The sequence below is a fragment of the Meriones unguiculatus genome, chromosome 15 (genome assembly GCF_030254825.1).
Source record: "Meriones unguiculatus strain TT.TT164.6M chromosome 15, Bangor_MerUng_6.1, whole genome shotgun sequence".
NCBI classification, from domain to species: domain Eukaryota; kingdom Metazoa; phylum Chordata; class Mammalia; order Rodentia; family Muridae; genus Meriones; species Meriones unguiculatus.
Window position 1 is genome coordinate 8,093,841 of NC_083362.1, and position 24,520 is coordinate 8,118,360.

Below are 24,520 nucleotides of genomic sequence, written 5' to 3' on the forward strand. Positions count from 1 at the left end.
AAGGAAAAGACAAGTATTATAAAGGAGGAGGTACGGTCAGTCCTGGTCCCTGTGTGCAGGGACCATGTGAAAGAGACAGTGAGTCTGGCTGTACATGCTGCTTCAGAAGGAAGGGCTTTGTAAGTGCTAAATGAATTACGTAGAAATTTCAAGGGCCTTTGCCCCCTCTCTCGATTTCTGAACAGGGCCTTGAAGTTATTGAGTCCACAAACTTAAAATACTTCACGAAGGAGATGACAGCTGAATTTTACGCTCTGAAGGGAATGTTCCTGGCTCAGATCAACAAGTATGTATACTGTGTTGAATGGGGGCAGAGTCTAGTTGTTCCTTAAGGATGCGAAGCTGGTGTGCTGCTCAAACTAGAGGTCAAACTGTTTCACAGTGATTGGCGAGACATTCCGTGTATGGTGCCCGCTGAAGAGAGGTGCTCATGGCAGAGCCGTGTGGAGGCCTACAGAGCTTCTTAGAGGACGGCGGCATGAGCACAGACCTGCTGGTTACAAGGGCCCGGACCTCTGTCAGGAGGTCCAGTTGCTTCCTTTCTTGTGTTCTGTTATATGCAAACTGGACTTACAGCATTACCCAGTCAGGCTCAAGATCCAATCCTCAGTCATCCTGTTGGGCCTCCTAAATATAGGAGATAGGAGCTTTGTACACCTGCCTGACTTAGGGGAGTGATTTTGTTTCAGAGCCATAAAGTCTGTTATCTCTGACTGTGGGCCAAATCCATTGTGGGTCCAGTTTCAAGCATAAAGTTGTATTAAACCCCACCTATATCTTGCTAGGCAACTCCTGCTTGGTCACAGCCTTTCCTGCGCTTCTGGGATTTGGCTGCCACTTTTTTTTGGGAATTGAGCCTTTTTATTCATAAAAGTCATAGGCCTGTGTTTTCTTGATTCATTTCATACAACAGTAGCATGGTAGGGAAATGGTATCTGAGATCACTGTCATGGAACAGTTTGACAAGTGGCAGTCACTGTCGTGGAACAGTTTGACAAGTGGCAGCTGCACAGAAAATATTAAAACTCAGTTGCCCTAGGCCCTAGAGATTTTTTCCTTGCTCCAATAAACAGTGGTTTTTAACCTGTGGGTCACAATTCCTATAGAGGTCAAATGACCCTTTTACAGGGGTCACATATCAGACAGACCTCCTGCATATCAGATATTTACAGTTTACTTCATAACAGAAGCAAAATTACAGGAAGTAGCAGTGAGACAATTTTATGGATGGGAGTTATCACAACATGAGCTGAACTAAAGGGTTGCAGCATTGGGAAGGTTGAGAACCACCGGTCCAAAGAGACTGAGCAGTCAGGTCCTTGTTCCAGAGTGTGTGCAGCAGCACAGAGTACAGGCAGAGTGTGGAAGCCGTGTCGGTGTTAGAGGAAACCGCTCTCACTGCGTGCACAGCATGGCAGCTACAGGACCGGATGGTGCCTGCCACATGCTTCAATGTGAATCCCTCAGAACACTGCACTAGGTGAAGTCCGACTGACAAGATCGTAGAAGGTATAGGTTGACTTACAGGAAGTGGGTTGAGTTTCTCAGGACCCAGAAACAGCAGATTGGTGGCCGGCGACGTGCCATTGCTGGGAATCAGCATGGCTGCATAGGGAAGGCCACACAACAGTTCCCTAAGCGTGTTAAATGTTACTTAGTGTTCAGTTTGTTTGTTTGGTTATGAGTTTTTTGACATCAGGCCTCACAGCATAGCTCAGGCTGACTGTAGCTTGCTATGGGTTCTAGCTTTGAGCTGAAGTTCCCCCTGCCTGCCTCAGCCCCCCTGGGGGCTGGATGACAGGGATGTGCCACCACCGGTTGGAATCTGTCTGAGACAGTGTGGCGTCTGAGGCTGTGTATTTTGGTTCCACACAGATCCGAGGAAGCCAACAAAGCGTTCTCGGCAGCCGTGCAGATGCACGATGTGCTGGTGAAGGCCTGGGCCATGTGGGGCGACTACTTGGAGAGCATCTTCGTGAAGGAGCGGCAGCTGCACCTGGGCGTGTCTGCGATCACCTGCTACCTGCACGCCTGCCGCCATCAGAACGAGAGCAAATCAAGGAAGTACTTGGCCAAGGTGAGGCTGGGGATTCTTCCCTGCCACAGGACAGCTGCCTTTAGGGTTGGGTCAGGGTCCAGGTTCAGATCTGAGGTGTGCTCTCTAGCCTCACTCACGGCCCATCTCCCTACAGGGTAGCTTAAACAGGCGCCTGAACATCCTGGTGTCTCGCTTTCCTTTACGTCTGCTGCTCTCTGGGGTCCCACCCCGGACAAAGCCTTCTAGGCCAGAGGGACCTGGATTCCGCCCACTTGCACGCTGCCCCTGCTGTGCCTCAGCAGAGTTGGAAGCAGGGTTTGCAGCAGATGTCCGGATAAACTCCCTGTGGGCCTTTCGAGTCCCTGCTAGAGCATGAGCTCTGGAGCGCACATCAGCACACGTGGTAGTTGAGCCAGTTGCCGCCTTCCCTAACGCGGCACCACCCTGCCGTGCAGTTGACAGTCAGAAGCTTCTGGAGGCCCATCTTACGACAGTGGAGGATGCGGGCACCAGCATGCAGTCTGCCTGGTGCGGGTTGCTGATAATTAGTCTCTCAAAAATCTGTTTGGTTTGGGTGAGGCACACCTGGGAACGAGCAGGTTGCCTGCCAGTTGTCTCCTGCAACTACTGCTGGTCTCCAGGTTGGATCACTTAGCAATTGTCGCCAAGGTTAAATCAAAAGAAAAACTAGGGGCTGGAGAGATGGCTCCATGGTTAAGAGCACTGTCTGCTCTTCCAAAGGACCTGGGTTCAGTTCCCAGCACCTACATGGCAGCTCACAACTGTCTGTAATGCTAATTCTAACGGATCTGACTCCTTCACACTAATGCATATAAAATAAAATTAAATAAATTTAAAAAAAAATGAAAAACTAGAGTGAGATGGTTGCACTTTAAGCTTTGTTTAATTGTCCCTCGTGGCCATAACACCACTTCATTTAAGGTTGGGGAAAAGCCTCTTTTGAGGCTCTCAGAGTTGTCATGTAACTAGAACTTGTCCTCTGCCTTAGGTGCTGTGGCTTCTGAGTTTTGATGATGACAAAAACACGCTGGCGGACGCTGTGGACAAGTACTGCATTGGTGTGCCTCCCATCCAGTGGCTGGCATGGATCCCGCAGCTGCTCACCTGCCTGGTGGGCTCTGAGGGCAAGCTGCTGTTGAACCTCATCAGCCAGGTGGAGTTGGCCAGGCCTGGGCCCTGGGGACCAGCCTCCTCTGCGTCTGTAGGCGTCTGAGGGATGATGGCTTTTAGGCGGTAGGGTAGTTAGTAGGCTTCGATGCTCTGGGCCTCTGGTACTTTAAATTCCCAGCTCCTCCTGAGCGAGCAGCCACCGGCTGTGCCCAGCAGACCAGACAGTGCCTCTCTAGTCGGTTCCGTCCGCGTGGAGATGGTCCTGTAATTCCTGGAAGAGACTTTGTTTTTGCTTGCGAGCATGCGGGCGATACTCCTGAGCCCTGGCGTTCAGCCTAGAGCTTAGCTGCCAGGCTCTTGCCTCAGTGTGTGCCTTCCCATCATCCATGCAGCAGCTGCACACATGAGCCACGTGCCCTGTGGCCTTGGCAGGTCCTCTGTGGCACATCTGGAAGGGTATGGGGTAGAGATAGGGTGTCTTCTTCTTGCTCAGAAGCTAGTATGGTAGAGTTGGTGCCTGCCTTCTTGAGTACATATTTCTTTGAGTCCTGCAGTTACCTAGACCAAAGTTGCCCTTGGTGGGTTGTTTAATTGGCATCACTTTATTCCTGGAATGCTTGTGCCTAATACCACAACTAAAAGGTACACAGTAATCTTCCATTGGCTAAGATCTGGGGTCAGTGTTTCTTGCTCTCCTTGGATTTACTGACAGGAATGGAGTGGTATCTTCCACGAATAGTGGCTGGGTAGAATTGATGAGAACGAGACGCATGTACTCTCTTGGGGTTTTAAACAACTGAGCGGGCTGTTTCATATGTTGGTCTTGGGCTCTTTGACCCAAATGCACAACAGAAACCTGTTCACTGCTTGCACACAGTTATTCTCCCCACAAACTGCCCACCACCCAGAACTTGTACTGGGGAGCAGTGCCGTGACCCTGTGCTGTCTCCGAGCAGGTTGGACGAGTGTACCCCCAGGCCGTCTACTTTCCCATCCGCACTCTGTACCTGACCCTGAAGATAGAGCAGAGGGAGCGCTACAAGAGTGGTACGTCTCAGCTGGGGCGGCTGGGGCGTCCAGAGGGCTCAGTCTGTGGGGTACCCCGACCCCTGCCCTCTGCCCCCTCCCACCTGTGCTCAGTCTCTTCAGACAGGGCCAGAGAACCAAGCCTGACAGCTGAGCAGAGTTTGTGGTTCTTCCCTGCCACAGTGGGACAGGCGTTCACGGGGCTGCCGGACTGGAGGCCTCCGTGTGGGGTGCCTCATAGGCCAGATGGCCTCCTCGTGTGGCACCAGAGCCTCCCTAAATGGCATGTGGAGCACACTGCACTTCAGCTGTCTGGCTTGGTCACTTAAACCTAAGGTTATTTTCTTAGTTCCCGACTAAATCCAGTGCACTCAGGCCGGAAAGCTGGCCGTGCAGTGAAAGCTGGCCATGCGGTAAAAGCTGGCCGTGCAGTGAAAGCTGGCCGTGCAGTGAAAGCTGGCCGTGCAGTGTTCCGCAGCATGTTTCTCAGAGAGCGACTGTTTTTAAAAAAGTCATCATGTGATCGGGGTTAGCCTTCCTGGATGAAGGATGTAGACCAGTTTTTTTAGCTGCTTTTAGGTTCTTTGAATTTTAATAGCAAGGAATATGTTGGGAAATGGTTTTCCAAATGTTTGGTATCAGACAGCAGGTGATGCAGGGCTCAGGGAGTCCTGGCACTTGCCCGCTTGGACTCTGAGATGGTAGGCAGTCTGTTGGCACACACTAGCTTTTCCTTGGACCACCTGTAGTCAGGGCAGAGCTTACTGTGCTCTCTGCTCCTCAAGTCAAGCAGGACAGCTGTTCTTAGAATCAGGGCATCTTCACCCTGCCCCTGGGGAGAAAGGTCTTGTCCCACAATGGCAGGAACCGGTGTTCTTGTGGCCAGTGGGTCCTGTAGCGCTCTGAGCGTGGCACCAGTGGGCCTTGCGCTGACGTTGGCGTTGTGTGTGTTGCTCTCAGATTCTGGACAGCAGCAGCCCAGTTCAGTGGGTAACCAGTCCCATTCTGCATCAGATCCAGGGCCCATAAGAGCGACGGCGCCTATGTGGCGCTGCAGCCGAATCATGCACATGCAGCGGGAGCTCCACCCCACCCTCCTGTCTTCCCTGGAAGGCATCGTCGACCAGATGGTCTGGTTCAGAGAGAACTGGCACGAAGAGGTAGGTGGACCAGATTCTGTAGCTGCTGCCTCCCCGTAGAGGGAGTGGATGGGACCGGAAGTGTCTGCAGACATGCTGTGTTCAGACTGGGGTGTCTGGTCAGCCCAGCTGCTTACAGTTGGATGTAACCATGGACCAGGTGAATAGTTGTTCTCCGGACACCACTGCATCTTTCAAGTCATTGAAGTATGGGGAGGGCATGAGGGCTGACCCTCATGAGGTTGTTAGAGCTCAGGAGGTAGAGTGCTTGCCGGGAGTATGCAAAGCCCTGGGTCTCATCCCCTCCACCCCCATGTAAACCATGATGGTCCATTCTTGCAATCCTGGAACTCAAGAGGCAGGAAGGTAAGGGCCAGCCTGGGCTATGTGTGATAATGAGAAGGAAATGACATTAAGATGACCACTTTCCGCTACAGAACAAACCTCCATGGCCTCAGTTACATTTTGACTGGCTGCTGGTGGCTACTGTGTGTGAGGGAGGGGCTGTGGCTGTGGCTGAGGTAGCAGCACACAGGTTACTACTTTCAGCCTTCTTTCAACTCTGCTACCTCCTTAAGGGTAGTCACTTCAGCTGAGGATAAAGTAGAACAGCCTCTCCTGCCCAGTAGTGTTTCTTACTGGGCTCTGGGCCAGCTCCTTGTTTCTGTGAGAGTTTGTAGGGAACCCTGGGTGCCAGGTGTTGGTAAAAGCAGAATGACCTGTGGTGCGTGGGGCTATCATAGCATGGCTCCCTCACTGCTCTCTGGCTGATGGTCTTTGTCTCCTCTAGGTGCTCAGGCAACTCCAGCAGGGCCTGGCAAAGTGTTACTCTGTCGCCTTTGAAAAGAGCGGTGCTGTATCCGATGCCAAGATTACCCCTCACACTCTTAACTTTGTCAAGAAGCTGGTGAGCACTTTCGGGGTAGGCCTGGAGAATGTGTCCAACGTCTCAACCATGTTCTCCAGTGCAGCCTCCGAGTCTCTGGCCCGCCGGGCACAAGCCACAGCCCAGGACCCCGTCTTCCAGAAGCTGAAGGGCCAGTTCACCACAGGTGTGCCTTGCACTGGACGCGCCAGTTAGGCTTTCTTAAGACATAAGCTCAGGCCAGATGCAGTGGTGTGCGTCTTTAGCCCAGCACTTGGAGGCAGAGGCAGGCACTTCTCTGTGAGTTCTAGGACATCCAGAGCTACCTAGTGAGACCCTGTCTCAGTACTCAATACATAAGGAAGCCATGACTGTCAGGGCTAGAGTTTGGCCTTCAGAGATAGGGGTTAGAAAAGGCAAGGTTTTCAGCCAAACCTTTGCTGACCCTCTGGGAAAGGCTGTAAGTTGGGGTGGAGGGTTTTAAAGGTTCAGGTACAGGGCTCAAAGCAACAGGTAGGTTCAGACTTGCCAGGGAGGAGGTGGCATGATGGGGACTGTTACCATTTTCTGTCCCCAATTCAGGTGGAGGCATTTTCTTACCTAGTAGATCCTCCCTGGGCCTCTCCCTGCCTCATGGGAGGCAGCCTCACCACTCCCAGCTCACATCTATGTATGTTTACATGGCACAGTACCTCACATACTATTCAGAGGAACTTACCCCAAACAGATGTCTTTAGCTGTCTGAGTGACCTGTAAACATGGAAACAAGATTTGCCTCAGCTTCTAAAATTAAGTGAGCCATTCTGTGCTTGTCTGAAAACATCCTTTATTCACTGACACACACTGAAGCCATGGGGAACATTCAGTACATTACTTTCTGTCTCTCCCGAGGCGGCTAAGTACTCAACTAAGCTATACCCAGACCCCAAAACTTAAGTAATTTGTAAAGCCTTACTGTCCTTAAATAATGCAGTTAAAACTGTATGTTGTGTCTGTACCTATGCAAGATGCTTTATAGTTTCAGCCTCTGCCTACCATGACTCCACCTGCCATGCAGAGTGTAACCCTGTCACCTCACCGGTGGTCTGGGAACACTTGGCCTCTTGTTCATGAATTGCAAGGTGCTTGAGGGTAACATAGCCTGCCTCTTACTGAGGCTTCCACATGGTAGACCTATGCTGAATAACATCCGGGGATGTGCAAGCATGCTGGTGTCCCTGCAGTCAGTGTGGTATATTCACACACAGACATCACACTCCCACAGACTTATATAAATCTATATAAGTACAGATTTATATAAACGTTTACAAATATAGGTTTATATAGATATAAATGTAGATTTATATCTATAAATAATAAGAAAAGAAAAAGAGTTTGGGCTCTCCCCTCTTTTTCACTGGGGATCTGGCTCCTGTTAGCTAAGTTCACGCCTCTGCAGTCTGCCATGCCATCACCCTGGTGAAGTGGGAAGCACATGAGACAGCATTTTACCACCACATTTTACTTAAAGACATGGAGAACCAGTCCACTTTTATCTGAAGGCTTGGTGTCTTCATCTGAAACGTCAGATCCTTCCATCAAATAGAGTCCGAAACAGAATTAGATATGGGCTGAAGCTTTTGTAAAAGCTACAAAGCCAAAAGCTCAAAAAGTGAAAACCACAGGGTTTCCTTAGATCACAGCCAAAGTTGAATGAGACAGTCTAGCCTGCTGTTGACCTGCTCCTGCAAGGCCACTTCTGAGGTGCCTGTGTGTAGGTGATGAGCTTGTCTCCACCGAGGGAGAACAGGCAGCCTCCTCATGTAGTAAGGTACGCATGAATATTCCTGGCTAATGCACAAGCTGGAACCCTGCTTCCCTTAAGGAGGTAGAGTGTAGAGTAGCTGTCATCGCCCCACCCCAGCAGTGGAAGGGAGTTACTGGTGCACACTTCAGCTGGGCTGAGCCTCAGAGAGCCTAGGATTGGCTTCAGGGCTGTGAGCTGGGCAGACACTCTACCACTGAGCTACATCCCTAGCCCTTCTGAGGCATTCAGTGATAGCGCTCACTGTGATAGCAGCTCACTGGCAGGGTGTGTGCTTCCCTCGGGCATCACGTCAAAAGTTCAGTCAGTAGTGAACCAGGCAGATGTCACTAAAGAAAACACAGTACGTTCACTAGCCTGAAACTGACGGCTTATATTGTGGTGGAGTTCGTATGGGGCTGTTCGTTGGGACAGCCAAAGGCCTGGAATAGTGTCTCTCTTCACCTTCTCATCAGCCCTGTTCCTGGATGGAGCCCAGGACTTCCTGCATGCTCGGCAGACACTCTCACCAACCCAGCTGTATTATACTTGGCTCCTGCTGCAGCTGGTTTTAATCACATTTATTTTGTTCTGCAGATTTTGACTTCAGTGTCCCAGGATCCATGAAGCTTCATAATCTGATTTCTAAATTGAAAAAGTGGATCAAAATCCTTGAGGCTAAAACCAAGCAGCTTCCCAAGTTCTTCCTCATAGAAGAAAAGTGTCGGTTCTTGAGCAATTTCTCAGCTCAGACAGCTGAAGTGGAGATCCCTGGGGAGTTTTTGATGCCTAAGCCAACTCATTACTACATCAAGATTGCTCGGTGAGCGCACGGGGCCTACCATGCAGAGGAGCTTTGGGCTGGCCTTGGGGTGCTGCCTACGCTGGTTCCTTGGGGTGGGGTATACAGGGCCGCTGTTGGCTTCTTCCAGAACCTGAGCCGACTGTAGGGTTAATGTCCTGAGAGAAGGCCAGGCTTATTTGCAGAGACCTTTTCCGAATCTCCACAAAAGTTGGCACACTGAATATGCCAGGCATTTATTAACTCTTAACAAATGATAAGAAAAGCAGAACTAGACCCAGGTGTGGTGCTGCATGTCTGTAAGTCCTGGGTGCTAAAGACGGGTGCTAAAGCAGGACGATGGTTCTGAGTTAGGGCCACTCGGCTTCCACAGCAAGTACTAGGCCAAGCATGTCTGGTAAGACCCCATTTAGAACAACAGAAAAAGGGCCAGTGAATGGCTCACTTAGAGGCCCACCACCACTGATGATCCAAGTTCTCTACCTAGAACCCAGATGGTGGAAGGAGAAGCCGCTCTGACGTAAAGGCACCATGTATGCAAAATGAAAATAGAAATGTCATTTGGAAAAACCAAAATAAGTGAATAAAAGCAAAGGCAGAGCTGTCAGCCGTAGCATTTACTCGTGTTGAATCCAACTTGCGATGTGAGCAGCACTTGGGAGGGCCGCCTCCAGCAGCCAACATGCACCTTGTTTCTTACTTCTAACTTGGCTCTGCCTTTCCTCCCTGTCTTCCGTCAGTCCTCCACACATCCTAGATTACCGCAGCACCTCTGGGGCACTGAACACCCAGCCTGCTTGTGCATGACAGCTCTTAACATTGGTTTCCCCAAGGAAGGATGTGCATCATGCTTTCCTCCCTGTCACTCTTGCAGTTTCATGCCGAGAGTGGAGATTGTGCAGAAGCACAACACAGCGGCCCGCAGGCTCTACATCCGGGGACACAATGGCAAGATCTACCCGTACCTGGTCATGAACGATGCCTGCCTCACTGAGTCTCGGCGGGAGGAGCGCGTGCTGCAGCTGCTCCGCCTGCTGAACCCTTGCCTGGAGAAGAGGAAGGAGACCACCAAGAGGCACTTGTTCTTCACAGGTATGAGAGCCACGCCTCAGGGACAGGGCAGCTCAGGCCACTGGCTGCTGGGACGCTTTGAGGAGCAACAGCTGGCATGCTCTGTCCCCGCTGGTCTCTCCCTGTGGGGTAAGAGTGCACACTCCGGCTCTCCCTCCTGTGACCAGCCCTGCAGTCTAGTTTGGGGGCTGTGGCCCTGTGTGGGGTTGCCTTGACTTGGAGCTAACCCGAGAGCAGTGTGTGACGTTATCAGGTGGCACTGATGGCACTCTCCACACCGAGGCTGGCATTTTGGTGCGTGATCTCTGAAGTTGGAAGCTCTGCACTGCCTGTTTGAAAGTCCTATAGGGAACATTCTTCTACCAGCAAAGATGGAACCAACACCCCCCCTACATCCTTTTGGTTTTTGGTTTTTTGAGACAGCCTTTTGCCTGGAATTCCCTGTGTAGACAAGACCGGCCTCAACTCAGAGATCGGTCTGCCTCTGCCTCCCAAGTGCTGGGATTAAGAGGCCTAGCTTAGCCTAACATATTTTGACGAACACACAACTTTTACTATCTCAAAGTCAGTAGTTGAGGGGTGGAGAAGATGGCTCAGAGTGCAAGACCACAGGAGCTCAGTTTCCAGCACCCACAGCCAGTCCTTCCAATTGTAAGGATATGACTCCCTCTCCTGGGCTCTGTGGGCAGCTGCACTCACGGGCACACAGATACAATTATACATATAATTAAAAATAGACACGCGGGACCAGAGAGATGGCGCAGCACGTAAGAATGCTGGCTGCTTTTACAGAGGACTGGGTTTGTTTCCCAGCATCTAAGTGGTGGCCCACAACCATTTGGAACACTGTCCAGTCTCTGTGAGAACCAGGCATTCTCATAGTGCACACACATACATATTTAAGTAAAATACACACATATGAAAAGGAAATGTTTTTAAAAATTCAAAAATGAAACTGGCCACGGTGGCACACACCTTTAATCCCAGCACTCAGGAAGGCAGGGGCAAGTGGATTGCTATGAATTCATGAATTCAAGGCTACAAAGTGAATCTAGGACAGCCAAGGCTGCACAGAGAAACCCTGTCTCGAAAAACAACAACAAAAATTAAAAATGAGTAAGATAAAAATGAATTTTTTTTAGGAGTTATTTTGTTTGTTTTGAGATAGGGGCTCACTATGTAGCCTTGTGTGTTCAGAAACATACGATGTAGGCCAAGCTGGCCTCAAACTCAAGAGACAGAGAGCCTCTACCTCCCTATTGCTAGGATTCATCATGCCCAGCCAAAATAAATCTTTTGGAGGAATTACCAAAGACCTCTGAAGAAGTTTGTCACGTGTCAGAGAGCTGTGTGCACCGTAGCATGCGTGAGCCATGATCTGTGCTTCTTCCCATCACTGCTCAGTAATAAGTCCAGGTTGTATCTTGGAGTCAAGGGAATTTCGCATGGAGGGAAGCCAGCGCAGCAAGCTAGCAGCTGCGGTTTAGCTGTGGTCTTCTCGGATTACTCTGTTCATTAGGAAACCAAGCAGCTGTGGTAGATCCCACTGGCACTGCCCCGTGCTGAGGGTTCGCCAGCCAGAACAGGGAGCGCCAGCTTTTCCAGGGCCAGAAAGTCAGTTTCGGCTCCCTCCCACTAACTTTAGCAGAATCTGTTTATTCCTTAAAATGGCATTCTAAATATTACCTTGTTTAATCAATGACCTGCCTTCGTGGGGATAAAGAACCTGAAGTCAGGTGGCTCCGACAGCTGTGTCACAAGCAGCTGTGGTGCGGAGGTGGCAGGTGGTATGTGTATGTCCACCTGCTAGGTGGCTCCCAGCTGGAGCTCAGGAGTTTGGCCGTGACAGGTGCCATCCCAAAATACACAGTGCTCGAGAAGGCACTCCTCAACGCTGTGATGGTCATGGGAGCAGAGCACTGGACTTGTGCATGCGTGGAGTCCATCCCTGAGCCTCAGGTTACAGAGCAGTGTCAGTTACCTGCCTGACAAATGTAACAGGTGCCGTAGAGCCAGGGCGGGTCCAGCTAGGGAAGGCCTCTGAGGAGTGCGTGTGGGCAGAGTCCCTGCTAACGCATGTTTGGAGCACCCAGTGAGGATTCAGCCCTCACCGCCCTACAGAGGTGCTTCACTGCGTCTGCTGAGTAGGTGCGGTGTGGGCTCTTCCAGCTCTATCCGTGCCCTGGGCTGGGGGCGGGAGGGGGGGGCTGAGTGCTGACCTGCTCGGCTCTTCCAGCTCTATCCGTGCCCTGGGCTGGGGGCGGGAGAGGGGGGCTGAGTGCTGACCTGCTCGCCGTCCCTCACTCTGCCTCCTTTCTTTCCTCAGTTCCTCGGGTTGTTGCCGTGTCCCCGCAGATGCGCCTCGTGGAGGACAACCCCTCTTCACTTTCTCTGGTGGAGATCTACAAGCAGCGCTGTGCCAAGAAAGGCATCGAGCACGACAACCCCATCTCCCGTTACTATGACAGGCTGGCCACAGTGCAGGCACGGGGGACCCAGGCCAGCCACCAGGTACCAGGCAGGGGGCCAGCTACTGCCCGGGCCCTCCGTCCATGCTGCTTGGTTGCGGTGGGATGTTTCGAGAGGGACTCCTCACTTCTCATGAGATGGTTGAGGTCAGATGGCTGGTGGCCATCTGCTGCAGGGGGTTTGTGGTGAGGTTCCTGACCTCGGAGAGTTCATTGTCCCCGCCCCGCACTTAAAGAAAAGCTCAGAAATGGACTTCAGACACCAGTAGCTGGCATGCTCACGCGGCAGCCAGTGGCTTGGGTAAAACACAGCTAGCCCCTGTGGGGGCTCTAAAATGCAAAATGTGACCAAGCATAACCTGTGGGACCCAGCTGTTGGGGTTGCCTGGGGCAGGAGCAGCGAGTGGGCCACAGGAGTCCCAGACAGCGTGTGCTCCCAGAGTGACAGCGGGCCCTCTCCTTATTTGCAGATTCCTGCCCTTGGCTGGGAAGATTTTGTCCAGGGTTGTGTGGAGCGGCAAGAGGCAGCTGTTTTGGCCCCTCCCCAGGTGCCACGGGGTCCTTCTGTGCATTACCAGGAGAGGCCACGGGGTGGAAGCCATGACCTGCCCTGTATTGCCCGGGGCTCATTGTAGTTTCTCTGGGTCCTGCAACATTGGGCTTTATTTCGGAGGCTGGAGCCCACAGGGCTTCGTTTCCACCTCCCGAGGCGGGAGAGCTAAGGTGGTCCTGGCTGCAGGGTCTGCGGCAGCTCCCCGCCTCTTCAGGCAGAGGGAGCAAATCCCTGATAACTCACAGGCTTCTGGACAGAACTGGGGCCTCCTTTGAGAATTGGGTGTTTTATAGCCAGGTCCCAGCTTGGTCATCCTGTGCCCTCTTGGGCAGACATGAGGTGTTCCTGGGAGAGACCAGGATTCTGTCTGACAGAGGAAGCCATTAGCTAAAGCTGTGCGCTTCACCAGTAACCGGAGGAGTGGGGTTGTCCATTTTACGGGCACTGCCTGAGTAGGGACACCGACCCACTAAGTGACTCCCGGCCCCTCAGGCTCCTCTCCGCACTCGGTTGGCTTGTGGTAACTTCGCTCCATTTCCGTGGTTTTAGTAGCATTTTTATTGAGATAAAGTTCACGTGCCATGAAAGCCATCCTTGAAGGCATTGGGTGTCTGAGTAGCATTTTTATTGAGATAAAGTTCACGTGCCATGAAAGCCATCCTTGAAGGCATTGGGTGTCTGGAGCTGATTCTCTCTGTACGGCCATCACTGACCACTCATCATCTCTCTCCAGTCCTGGCCTCGGGTGGACCGCAGGTTCTTGGCGCGGCATGAACAGAACTAGAGCTTTTGAATTCTGATGTGTGATGATTTTAATCCACTCTGTTGGCCTGTGTCAGCGCTCTGTTCCTTCTTCATTGTCACATTATATTCTGGTGTCTGGACACAGTGGTTTCAGTTTGTCGGTTGATGGCTTTCTGGATGGTTTACTCTTTGGTTATATCATGAGAAATACTGTGGGCATTGTCACACTTGTCTGTGTGAACATGTGTTCGTTTCTTTTGAATGTCTATATATCTTTACACCGGATGTAGAACTCCTTGGTTGATTGGTAATGCCATGTTTAAAGTTTTAGTGAGCTATATTCCATGGTGCCTGCAGTGTGTATCCCAGGACCTCTGTGACCTCAGCACTTACTTTAACGAGAGCCACCCTGGAAGGCATGCAGCGCTCCTCCTGACCGCATCACTGTAATTCCTCCCAGTGATGACAAGAGGCTTTCTCTGTTACTGGCTATTTGTCTTTTTTTTTCCTTGTAGGATACCTGTTCAGTTCTCTGCCCATTTTTAATTTGGACAATTTGTCTTTTTTAAATATCCATTTTTACACATATGGGTGTTTTGCCCTCATGCAGGTGTGTGCACCTCTGCATGTCTGGTGCCTATGGAGGTCAGCAGAGGGTGGCGGATCCCCTGGAACTGGGGTTACATAAAGTTGTGAGCAGCCATGTGGGTGCTCTATGAGAATACCCTGATGTTGAGCGTCTCCCGATTTGTCTTTTTGTACTGAGTGCTGGGCGTTCTCAGATGACGCAGTAAGAGCTCACTCTGTGAAGCCTCTTCTTCTGTCACATGTAGCCATTAAAGTCAACTGGCTGTCAGTAGATGGTGTGCATGCATGCGTGTGTGCATTTTGTCGGTGCTGGGGATTGAGCCACAGACCTTACGTACGGTAGGCAAGCTCTCTACCACTAAATTACCACCCCAGCTCTCGATTTGACAGTTTTTAGATGTTTGAACCAACACGCTTCATGTCTGTTTGAATGGTGTCTTGTCTGGAGGCATGCCAGCAGCATGACCCAACAATTTGTAGCTTTGCCTTTGCCCTCACTTCTGCTGTGGCAGAGCTTTAGGGACACATACAGTCAAGTGCGCTTGACCTTCTAGGTTCCGGGATTGTGCTGGAGCTGTCAAAGCTGCTGCCTCTGCCACCCCATCTCCTGCAGCCACTTTTCTGTCTGGCCAAGCTCTTGAGGGCTCCAGCTGTGGTGTGGCGTCTGGCACCTGCAGTGTTGACAGTTACCCTCAGCTGTTTCAGTGAGCACTGTCATCGCTGAGAGAGCTTCATTGAGACAGGGACAGACCTTGTCAGTCGGGTTTTCTGTAGGATGCTGACAGGTAGATCAGGTCAGGGGCAACTCTAGGGATGAGGGCTAGCAGTCCTGGCCACGATGGAGGTAGGAAGAAAGACATAAGGTTGCCACCAGGCTCACTGCGCTTGCCCGGACTCAGCCTGCCGTTCCTAGAGAACTCATCTGGCTGTTAGAGGCTTCAGTTTCCAGAGACCTGGAAAAAGCGGTTTTGTCCTTCCTCGGTTGGGCTAGAGCTTTCTCTAAGTTCCTGAGATTTGGTGTCTTGCAGGACAGACCTGAGGTCATGCAAATGTCTGCTCTCGTTTTGGGGTAGCTGTTGGGTCGGTGACACTTCTCTGTACATGATCTAGAGAGGATATTGGTAGCCAGCTATCCTTTGTCTCTTTGGTTAGCTGGCTCTTGTGTTGGGAGGCAGCAAGGTGAAGGTAGTTCTGTATGGTGACCTTGAGAGGCATGTTCCGCACAGCACAGTCGTGGCTTCCGTTCAGATAGTCACACTGGCGGTGGGTACTCAGCCCTGCGGGAAGCGTGGTCTGCAGCGGTCAGTCAGATGCTAAGTAAATCAGCAGTTGCAATATGAGAGCTTTTCGTCTGCTGGGAGGTGTGGGCAAAGAGTCACATAGTGGTGTGTTCCAGGTCCTCCGAGACATTCTCAAAGAGGTCCAGAGCAACATGGTCCCCCGAAGCATGCTGAAGGAGTGGGCCCTGCACACCTTCCCCAACGCTACGGACTACTGGACCTTCCGGAAGATGTTGACCATCCAGCTGGCACTCATTGGCTTTGCAGAGTTCGTCCTGCATCTAAATAGACTCAACCCTGAGATGTTACAGATCGCTCAGGTAACTTGCTGTCAACAGCCAGACCCTGCTGTGACTCCTCTGTCCTGCTGATATCAACCTTAAAAATGTCTCCCTCTGAAATGCAGGACACAGGCAAGCTGAATGTTGCTTACTTCCGATTTGACATAAATGATGCAACTGGGGACTTAGATGCCAACCGTCCGGTCCCTTTCCGCCTCACACCCAACATATCTGAGTTCCTGACCACCATTGGTGTCTCCGGCCCGTTGACTGCCTCCATGATTGCTGTTGCACGGTGCTTTGCCCAGCCAAACTTCAAGGTGGGTCTCAGCATCTTCCTGTGAAAAGTGTGGGCTGATTTTTTTAAATCCACCCGGGATCTCAGCGGTGCTCGAGGCCTACGAACAAGAAGGGAGGTGTTAGCATGGAGTATCTGGAGAAGGTTTGGAATGTTCATTATCTAAAGATATGCAGAAAGGGAAGCCACTTTGCCAAAAGGAATCTAGAGTCCTCAGTTGGTCCACTGCTTGTTGGTTCCCTATAGCAACTTCCGGGACTCCATCTTACACATCTTCCTGGCGTGAAAGGCTGAAGTATTTTCTGGCTTGTCGCCTGCCTTCCATAGGGCTGGAATGAGTCCCAAGCAGACACAGACATCTAGGGATATGCAAGGTACTGGTAGTAGCAATGGTTGCTGCCACAGACGAGGTGTTTTGAGGCTCTTATTTAAAAAAAAAAAAAAAAGATGATGATGATGATGATGGGGGCTAGAGCAATGGCTCTGTGGTTAAGAGCTCTAGTTGCTTTTGCAGGACCCTGCTTCAATTCCCAACACCCACATGGTGGTTCACAACAGTCTGTAGCTCCAGTTCTAGAGACTCTGATGCCCTCTTCTGACTTATATGGTACGCATAAATGTTGCAGGCAAAAACATTCATACGCATAACATAAAATGAATCTAAAATATTTAAAAATAAATAATTAACGAGCAGGCAAATAACAAGGGATATTCAAAGATAAGGTGCCAGTGTGGAGCAGATACTGGAAGCAAGAAGAAGAATTGGCTCCTGAGGGTGTGAAATATAGGTAGTTTTTATTTTGATTGACAGACAACCTTGAGTTATTTAAGCCTCAGTTGACTGCTCATGAATGCCATCATTCATGGGTATAGAATAGTAAATAGTGTATTTTTTCCCCTAGGAGTTAATTCAGAGGACAGTTTGTTCTATTGCACATGCACCTAAAACCAGTCTAGACCACATCAGCCTAGTATCCCTAATTTCTCAGATAGGTTCCAGAATGTGTTTACCACAAAATGGGGCTTATTAAGGGTTGCTAGGGAGCTATAGGTAAATGACACAAGGCCTTGTTTGGAGAGGGGTGTGTGGAGCTCAAGCCAAGCCAGAGCTGATTTATTTGTCCTCTACTTGCCTGCCTGACCAAGATGCTCTCGGGCCCTTGGCAAGCGTGGGGCTTTCTGCTCTGAGCACGGTGTCAGGACACTGCATTCAAGCCTGCCATTTTTGGTGTCCTCCCTGTGCCCAGGACACTGGCTACATTTCCGTGGATTCTCATCCGATTATCCCAGCATTCTATCAGAAAACAGGTGCTTTGTCCAGCCGCTAGGTGGCAGCCTGGGGGTGCGCATGGTAGCTACAGATCTACACCTGAAGCTGCCCCAGTCACCCCCTGCTGGGACACAGTCGTTTCCCCTTCTCCTTCGTGCAGGTGGATGGCATTCTGAAAACTGTACTCCGGGATGAGATCATTGCTTGGCACAAAAAGACCCAGGAGGACACTTCCTCTCCGCTGTCAGCCGCAGGCCAGCCTGAGAACATGGACAGCCAGCAGCTGGTCTCCCTGGTTCAGAAAGCCGTCACTGCCATCATGACCCGCCTGCACAACTTGGCCCAGTTTGACGGTGGGGAGAGCAAGGTGAACACCCTAGTGGCTGCTGCCAACAGCCTGGACAACCTGTGTCGCATGGACCCTGCCTGGCACCCGTGGCTGTGACCTCAGCTATCACTCCGCCCAGAATGTGAAATGTGCCTCTCAGCCACTGAGCCCCTGGCTGTTGAGACCTCTCTCTGCCTTGTTACCCACTTTATACAGTTACTTTCCCAGTAGTTTATGTGTGGAAGAGTTTGAGATTAGTCCCAGAGGGGTCCCCTGTACACAAGGGTGGCCAGGCCATAGAGGTGGCAGAGCCGAGCTAAGCAGCTTCTGAGATGCGTTTTAACTTAGGGACTCCCAGGCTGGGGTTTCCTCTTGTGCTATTCCGGCCTCGGTGTGAAGGGCAGATACCGCTCTACCCCTTAACTTCCAAAAACTACAGCTCAGAGCAGCTGGGCACTGCGCACAGCCTTCCGTGGGGTCCAGGAAGTCCACAGTGTTAGAAATGGGAATCAGGAGCAGACAGGCTTTCTTCTCTGAGCACAGATTTTCACGCTCTCCATCGCTGCTTTGGAAGTCTTGCTAAGTCTGACCATGTGGCTCAGTGAGCCCGCATTGCCCGCAGGAGAAAGCTGCCCTTGGCCTCATTGGATTCCATTTCAGCTGGGCAGAAATGGATCTGTGGAGGCCAGAAGGCCAACCTTGCACTTTTTACTGCTGGCTTGCTGGATATCTTTTAGAAATTTACTATCATTGTACCAGGAAAAAAAGAAAAAAAAAAAAGACAAGAAAATCATTTTGTTTTTCCTTCCTAATTTGAAAAGAAAGCAGTTAAAGTTTGTCCCCTTTAGTCTGTTATGTTGACATTTTTATAAATCTGAGCATTGAGAACCTTCTAGCTAAATTTGTACAGTGTGTTTTTTTTTTTTAGAATAAATATTTTATAAAAGTATTTGTTGTCCCTTATTTTTGTGTTAGCATCTCTTTCTATGTGTGTCTCTTCTACCTGTGTATCTGCTGGCCCCTCCTGGAGAGTGGGCTGTGGCACACACAGTGCCCATGCTCACAGGTGGTTGCTGTCTTGGCTCCAAGGGTCAGAGCAAACTAGCCTGTTGAAAGCCGTGGTGGCAGGAATGCCAGTGCTGACGTTGGCAGTGTGCCTGGACTGTCCATCTTCGACCTACTGTCTGTAACCGTGTATATGAACCCTGTTGGAGGCACGGCTGGCTCTCATCATCTGTTTAGTCTCAACTCTGGCCAGGAATCAAAGTCCAGGTGGACCTGAGACAGTCCTAAGTTCTTGGCTCCGACATCAGCATGCTACAGGATGCCGCTCTACTTAAACATAGACTCCGTCCAAGCCTAAAGGCAGGTGCCAACTCTACAAGGACTCTCCACAGCTGCCTGTGACACATGGCATGGACCACCACAACCCCGCTGGCCCTGGATGCTCATCCGCCTTCCCTTTGTCCCCAGCTCGCATAGACCCATGTCCTGAAGCTAAGCCTACCCTAGTCTGAGAAGTCAAGGCTGAGGATTGCAGCCTCCTGGCTCCTTCCTAAGAGGAAACCAGCTGTACATCCAGCATACTGCCAGAGTGTGACCTGGCTACAAGTTCCTTCATGTCTGGTTGGCACCGGTAGCCTTACTAGAGTCTTTGTGTACCGCCAGTCCTTGGCCTTATGAGCTGTCAGTTGAGGGAGAGCGATGGCTCTACACTTGACAGAAAAGGAATTGTCTGCTCAGAGAGGACGAGGAGGCCCCAGAGCCAATCCTGGAACAAGTGGATGGGACTTGAACCAGCCGAACGCCATCCTGCTGAGCTGTACCCTGGTTTACAGACAGGTCGAGGGGCCAGGCGGTATCCATCTGACGCTACTGCTGCTTCTCACCATCATCTGTCCCTCGGCGCCCCGAGAATTGCCCCCTTTGTGAGAAGGTGTCTTAGATGCTGGAATGGTGGTGGTTGGTGGCTGATGACGTCGAGGCCATCCTGCTGCACGATCTTGAGCAGTAAAGCAGCCCTTGAGTCTCGCCTTGGCAAGCCAGTCTAGAGTCAGTGCAGCCAGTGAAGAAGAGGCCCGAGTTTCCCTCAGCCATGCCATCCCCCTGGAACTGCTGCTTGCTGGCAACAACCAGCCAACCTTAACAGCCGTGGCCAGGACAAGAAGGGGTCTTTTCCTAGTCAACACCCAACATCTGCTCCAGACCAGGAAAAGCTAGGCCACGACAGGAGACCCAGGATGCGGTGGTGGCATAAGCCGCAGTGTCCTCAGCCCAGTGTGGTAGTGATGTCTGGAACTGTGCTCAAGGCTGCCTGTTCAGAGGGTAGGTACCCACTTATAGATGGCTACCATTTTGAGGTAAGTTAAAATCTTTGGGTTTGCGTGTTTGTTTTTGTGTGTGTCTGTCTTTGTTTGTTTTGGTTTTTAAGGACAGAATCTTGTATATCCCAGGCTGGTGTCTGGTAGCTGAGGGAAATCTTAAGTTCTGATCATCTGCCTCCACCTCCCTAGTGCTGGGACCAAATGCATGCAATAGCATGGAATCAGACCCAGAGCGCTGTGCGTTCTAGGAAAGTACTCTACTCCAGTCCTGTCCAAGCCCTCTATTGCTTTGTTAAGACGGGGTTTTGTTCCAGCTTGGGCTGGCCTGGAACTTGCTGTGTGGTCACCCAGGCTGATCTTAAACTTGAAGGAGTCCTTCTGCCTCAGCCTCCACATTCTGAGAATAAGTATTTAATTTTGATGTGGTTTGTAATTCTGGCCCTTCTTGAGTTAACACGTGCATCTGGTGTAAGGTAAGTGTGCGGCTTAGTTTGTTTGCATGTTTGTTGTACTTCAGCACCATTTGCTGGTGATTATTCGGTTTGAAGAAGTCTTGGCAACCTGACAATCAACTGATGGTATGTTTTCGTGTGTGTAAACCGGGTCTCTTGTAGTTCCCATTCATCTAAGCCTGTCTGTTTTCTCACATTCAAACCCTAAGTCATTTGCTGTGTAATTTTCATCTTGTGAGTTTTTCAGTTTTTCCTCTATGGTTGATGGTTGGTTTATAGATTTTTCCCATGATTGGGAAACATGCTAGGATGTAAGCATGTGGGGCCGTGCAGCACATGTGGAGGTCAGAGAACGACTTTCAGGAAACGGTTCTCTGCTTCCACCTTGTGGGACCTGGGAATGGAACTCAAGTTGTCAGACTTGGCAGGAAGTATTAATTGCACTGCGCAGCCCATGCCTTCAGCCTTGTAAGATTTAGACTTGTTTTGTGGCCAAACATCTGGTTAACCCCAAGAGGTATTTCAGGTGCCCTTGAAAAGAAATGTATTGTGGGTTAGGTTAGGGTTGCACCTTGGTGGTAGAGCTCTTGCCTAGCAGGGGTTGGTTTGTTTGAGCACATGCTTGTCTTCGCTGGAGACATTTTTACACAGCATTTTTTTTTTTTTTATTTTTTTTTTACACAGCTTGTCTTCGCTGGAGACATTTTTACACAGCATTTTTACACAGCTTCCCGCTTCTACTATCCTGTCTCAAGCTGAAGGTCTTGTGAGGTAGTACCAGTGGCCATAAGTTCCCTGTTTTTCGGTCTTTATCATTGTTTTTAACCTTGGAATGTCTTAATTTTCCTTTCATTTTGTCAAATACGGAGTTCTCAGTTGGGAGTCCTTAGCACTTTAAACCTACCTCTTCACTGCATATATTGAGAAATTGCTCATATCTTACCAAACATCCCTTGTACACGGCTGCTTGCTCTGTTCTGCTTCCAAAGTTTTCTCTTTGCCTGCAGTGCCTGTACATTATCCCAACATCTAGGAGACAGAGGCTGGAGGACCGGAAGTTCACAGCTAACCCATTGTAGCAAGAACCCATCTCCTATCTTTTGATATACACACACACACAAACATACAAAACTTTTCTGGGGAGATGCAGCACATACGTGTCTACTCACCCCAGACAGGAAACATATGACAGACCAAAGTATGGATACCACCAAAGTCCGCTTTGAACCAATGAGTTTTATCGGGGTTACTAACAGGACCAGGTATGACTCAAAGACGTCTACCAAAAGCCCACCCCAGCTATGGGTGACAGCTCACAAAAGCCGGGAACCTGGAGCACACTGCGCAGCCTGCAGCAGTTTAACCAGTGCGGGAGTGTCCTTTCTTTCCCAGTGACTCAGTTGGTTTCTGTTTCTTGAAGGCAGCAGGTCAGGACTCAAGCCTCCTTTGCGGCTTGGGTTGTCTGAGAGTCTTCCTTGCAGCTGAGCTGTACTTCATGCGAGAGGAGCTCTCTCATCTTTTGCTGTCTACTCTGGTAGGGAGGGGCCTAATGAATCTGGTCAGTTTTAGGGACTTCCTGAAGCTAGTTTAAATTGTTTACCTTTCAGCTCAAGGAGCGACCCTTCTGGATGGAATGCTTCAGTCTTGGAGGAAATGTACACAACAATAATGCATGCTTCCTCCTTTTCCGTTTTATCTTTATGTGTTCATGCCTACTTGTCTGTATGTGCACGTCATCAGATGTCAGATCCCCTGGAACTGAAGTTGAAGGCAGTTGTGGCCTGTTAGAGGGTGCTAGGTACCGACCCTGAGTCCTCTTAACTGCAAAGCCATCTCTCCAGCCCCTATACTTCTGCTTTGATTTTTGTCCCTCAACAATATGATGGCATGGCTTGGTGGAGGGCTCTTGGAGTTTGTTGATCAGGACTCTCCTCAAATAGGGCAGTTATTTGACATTACTTCCTTCGTCTGTCTGGGGCTTTCATAATGCATGTATTCGTCCACTTGATGGAGTCCTTTCAATCCCTTCAATTCTTTCATTTGTTGTTGTTATTCTTTTTCTTTTAGCCTCCCTACTTAATAATTTCAGATAAGCTGCCTTAAAACCCACTGGCTCAGCTTTCTGCTGGTTTAAGACTATAGTTGAACCACATCAGTCAATGTGGTTCCCAACTGCTCAATTCCCAGCAGTCACGTTTTTCAGTTCTAGAATATCTTTGTTGTTCTTTTTTTTTTATATATATATATACATCTGATGATACTAGTATTTTGTTCATGGAATTTTTTCCAATTTCCTTTAGATTTTTTGCCCTTTGCATACACACACACACACACACACACACACACTTTGAGCATCGTAAGCACCTTTTGGCTTTTTTCCTGGGTGCTGGGGATTTGAACTCAGGTTCTCCTGCTTGCATACTCTTGCTTACTGACCCAGATCCCTAGCCCCATAACTGCTTTTAAATATTGTATTTTTGCTGTCATCCCAGCCCCTCCATAGGATCTTAGCTTCTCTCTTCAATCAGTACTGTCTTGTGTGGTCACATCCCCTCCCCACTCCCCAGTGTCCACAGCCCTCCTCCTCCACAGCTGTTATCAAGGGTGCTCTCTTGTGTTTTAACAGCTGAGCTGTGTGCCTCAGGCTGGCCTGCTACAGGTTAGCACATATCTGGTTTCCTTTGTTTTCCTTATGTCACAGCAGGAAACCAGAACTGGGCCGTGGCTTCCTGCAGTCTGAACTGTCCTGTCGGCCCCTTCCTGCTTCTGTGTGCCTAGGTTCTCCTTGGTTGTGGGTGTGTGTTTGATTGTTATCCATAGGGGAGGTGTTCTAGTCCTCTCTAGTTGGTCATTTGTGTTCCTGTCTGGGTCATTTGAGTCCACCATATTGCTGCTGTCATTCTCTAGACATTTTGTTTTATATATGTTTGTGTTTGTGGAGTAGGGATGAAGGTTTGGGGGCATGTGCACATGTAGGCCAGAAGACATCGGCTACAGGGATTGAATTCAGGTCCTCATGCTTGGTCTAAGCTGTGGCCTCAGGCTAGACATGTTAATTTTAATGTACTGTTCTTTCCATGAAATTATAATTTGTAAAAGTGTAATTTAAAAAAAATAGATTTTATGTAAATGTTATGCCTGCATGTATGTATGTATGCTCATTATGTGTTTGCCGGCTGCCTGCAGAGGTCAGAAGAGGTAGTTGGATCCCCTGGAATAAGTTAAATATGCTTGTGAACCACCATGTCGGTGCTGGGAATTGAACCCTACTTTTGCAAGAGCAACAAGTGATCTTAAACCCTGAGCCATCTCTCTAGCCCCAAAGTGTAAATTTTTAAATGACAAACTGTATTTCATTTAAGTAAATATATTGCCATAAAAGTAATCTGCGTAATAGTAAAAAAGTAAAAGTAATAAAAGTAATCAGCCTTGGGTTCACAGAGGTGCTCTGTGAGGAACTGGTGTCGTCAGCTGGGGCTCAGGCACCAGGACAGGCAGCCATGGTCTCCTATCCTTCTAGGCAGGAAAACAGAAAAGACCCGCCTCATAAAATTCCCTTTTAAGTAAAGTAGATTTGTAAAGTGAGCCCTGAAGAATTGTAATCGTTGCTCAGTTTCCATTTAAGCCTTTGGATAACGACTCAGCTGCCATCGTTAAGCTAAATGAGGAAAATTATCAAAATCACTAAGAGGAGAAACAGGAAATTGCTGTTTCCAGGGCTAAGAGAAAGAACGCATTAAAGTAGCAAACCAAAAATGCTGTTCTTACCACTGCTAGAAATCAGAGAGGATGGAAACAGTTTCCCATTTTTAAAACTTACCATGTAGTCCGATGCTACACCAGTGAGACCCAGGGAGGACAAAAGCCAGGCAATTGTCGAATATAAGTTATTAGGGGGCTGATGAGGTGACTCAGTGGGCAAGGGCGCTCGCTGCACAAGCCTCCCAACTTGATTCCCAGAATCCCAGGGGAAGGAGAGCACTGACTACAAAAAGTCTGACCTCCGTGAGAATTTTTTCTGCCCTCATCATACACACATAATAGTGATATTTTTTTTAAATGAAATTATTAGTGGGCTG

General features: G+C 49.8%; 1 protein-coding gene across 21 annotated transcripts in view; it reads left to right on the plus strand.

Moving 5' to 3' along the window:
• Trrap (transformation/transcription domain associated protein) overlaps positions 1-18,614 on the plus strand; it is a 92,497-nt gene extending 73,883 nt beyond the window's left edge. For 11 of the 21 annotated variants that reach the window (XM_060368117.1, XM_060368120.1, XM_060368119.1 and 8 more), the window contains 13 exons: positions 186-286; positions 1,876-2,077; positions 3,048-3,212; positions 4,126-4,216; positions 5,156-5,355; positions 6,125-6,386; positions 8,580-8,805; positions 9,659-9,876; positions 12,182-12,366; positions 12,794-12,871; positions 15,605-15,808; positions 15,895-16,089; positions 17,498-18,614. In XM_060368117.1, coding sequence (XP_060224100.1) covers positions 186-286; positions 1,876-2,077; positions 3,048-3,212; positions 4,126-4,216; positions 5,156-5,355; positions 6,125-6,386; positions 8,580-8,805; positions 9,659-9,876; positions 12,182-12,366; positions 12,794-12,871; positions 15,605-15,808; positions 15,895-16,089; positions 17,498-17,782 — 2,412 coding nt within the window. In that variant the 3' untranslated portion in view covers positions 17,783-18,614. The remainder of the gene's footprint in view (positions 1-185; positions 287-1,875; positions 2,078-3,047; positions 3,213-4,125; positions 4,217-5,155; positions 5,356-6,124; positions 6,387-8,579; positions 8,806-9,658; positions 9,877-12,181; positions 12,367-12,793; positions 12,872-15,604; positions 15,809-15,894; positions 16,090-17,497) is intronic. The other 10 variants (XM_060368125.1, XM_060368127.1, XM_060368129.1 and 7 more) reach the window with 3 other exon arrangements.
• Positions 18,615-24,520: the final 5,906 nt, after the last annotated feature.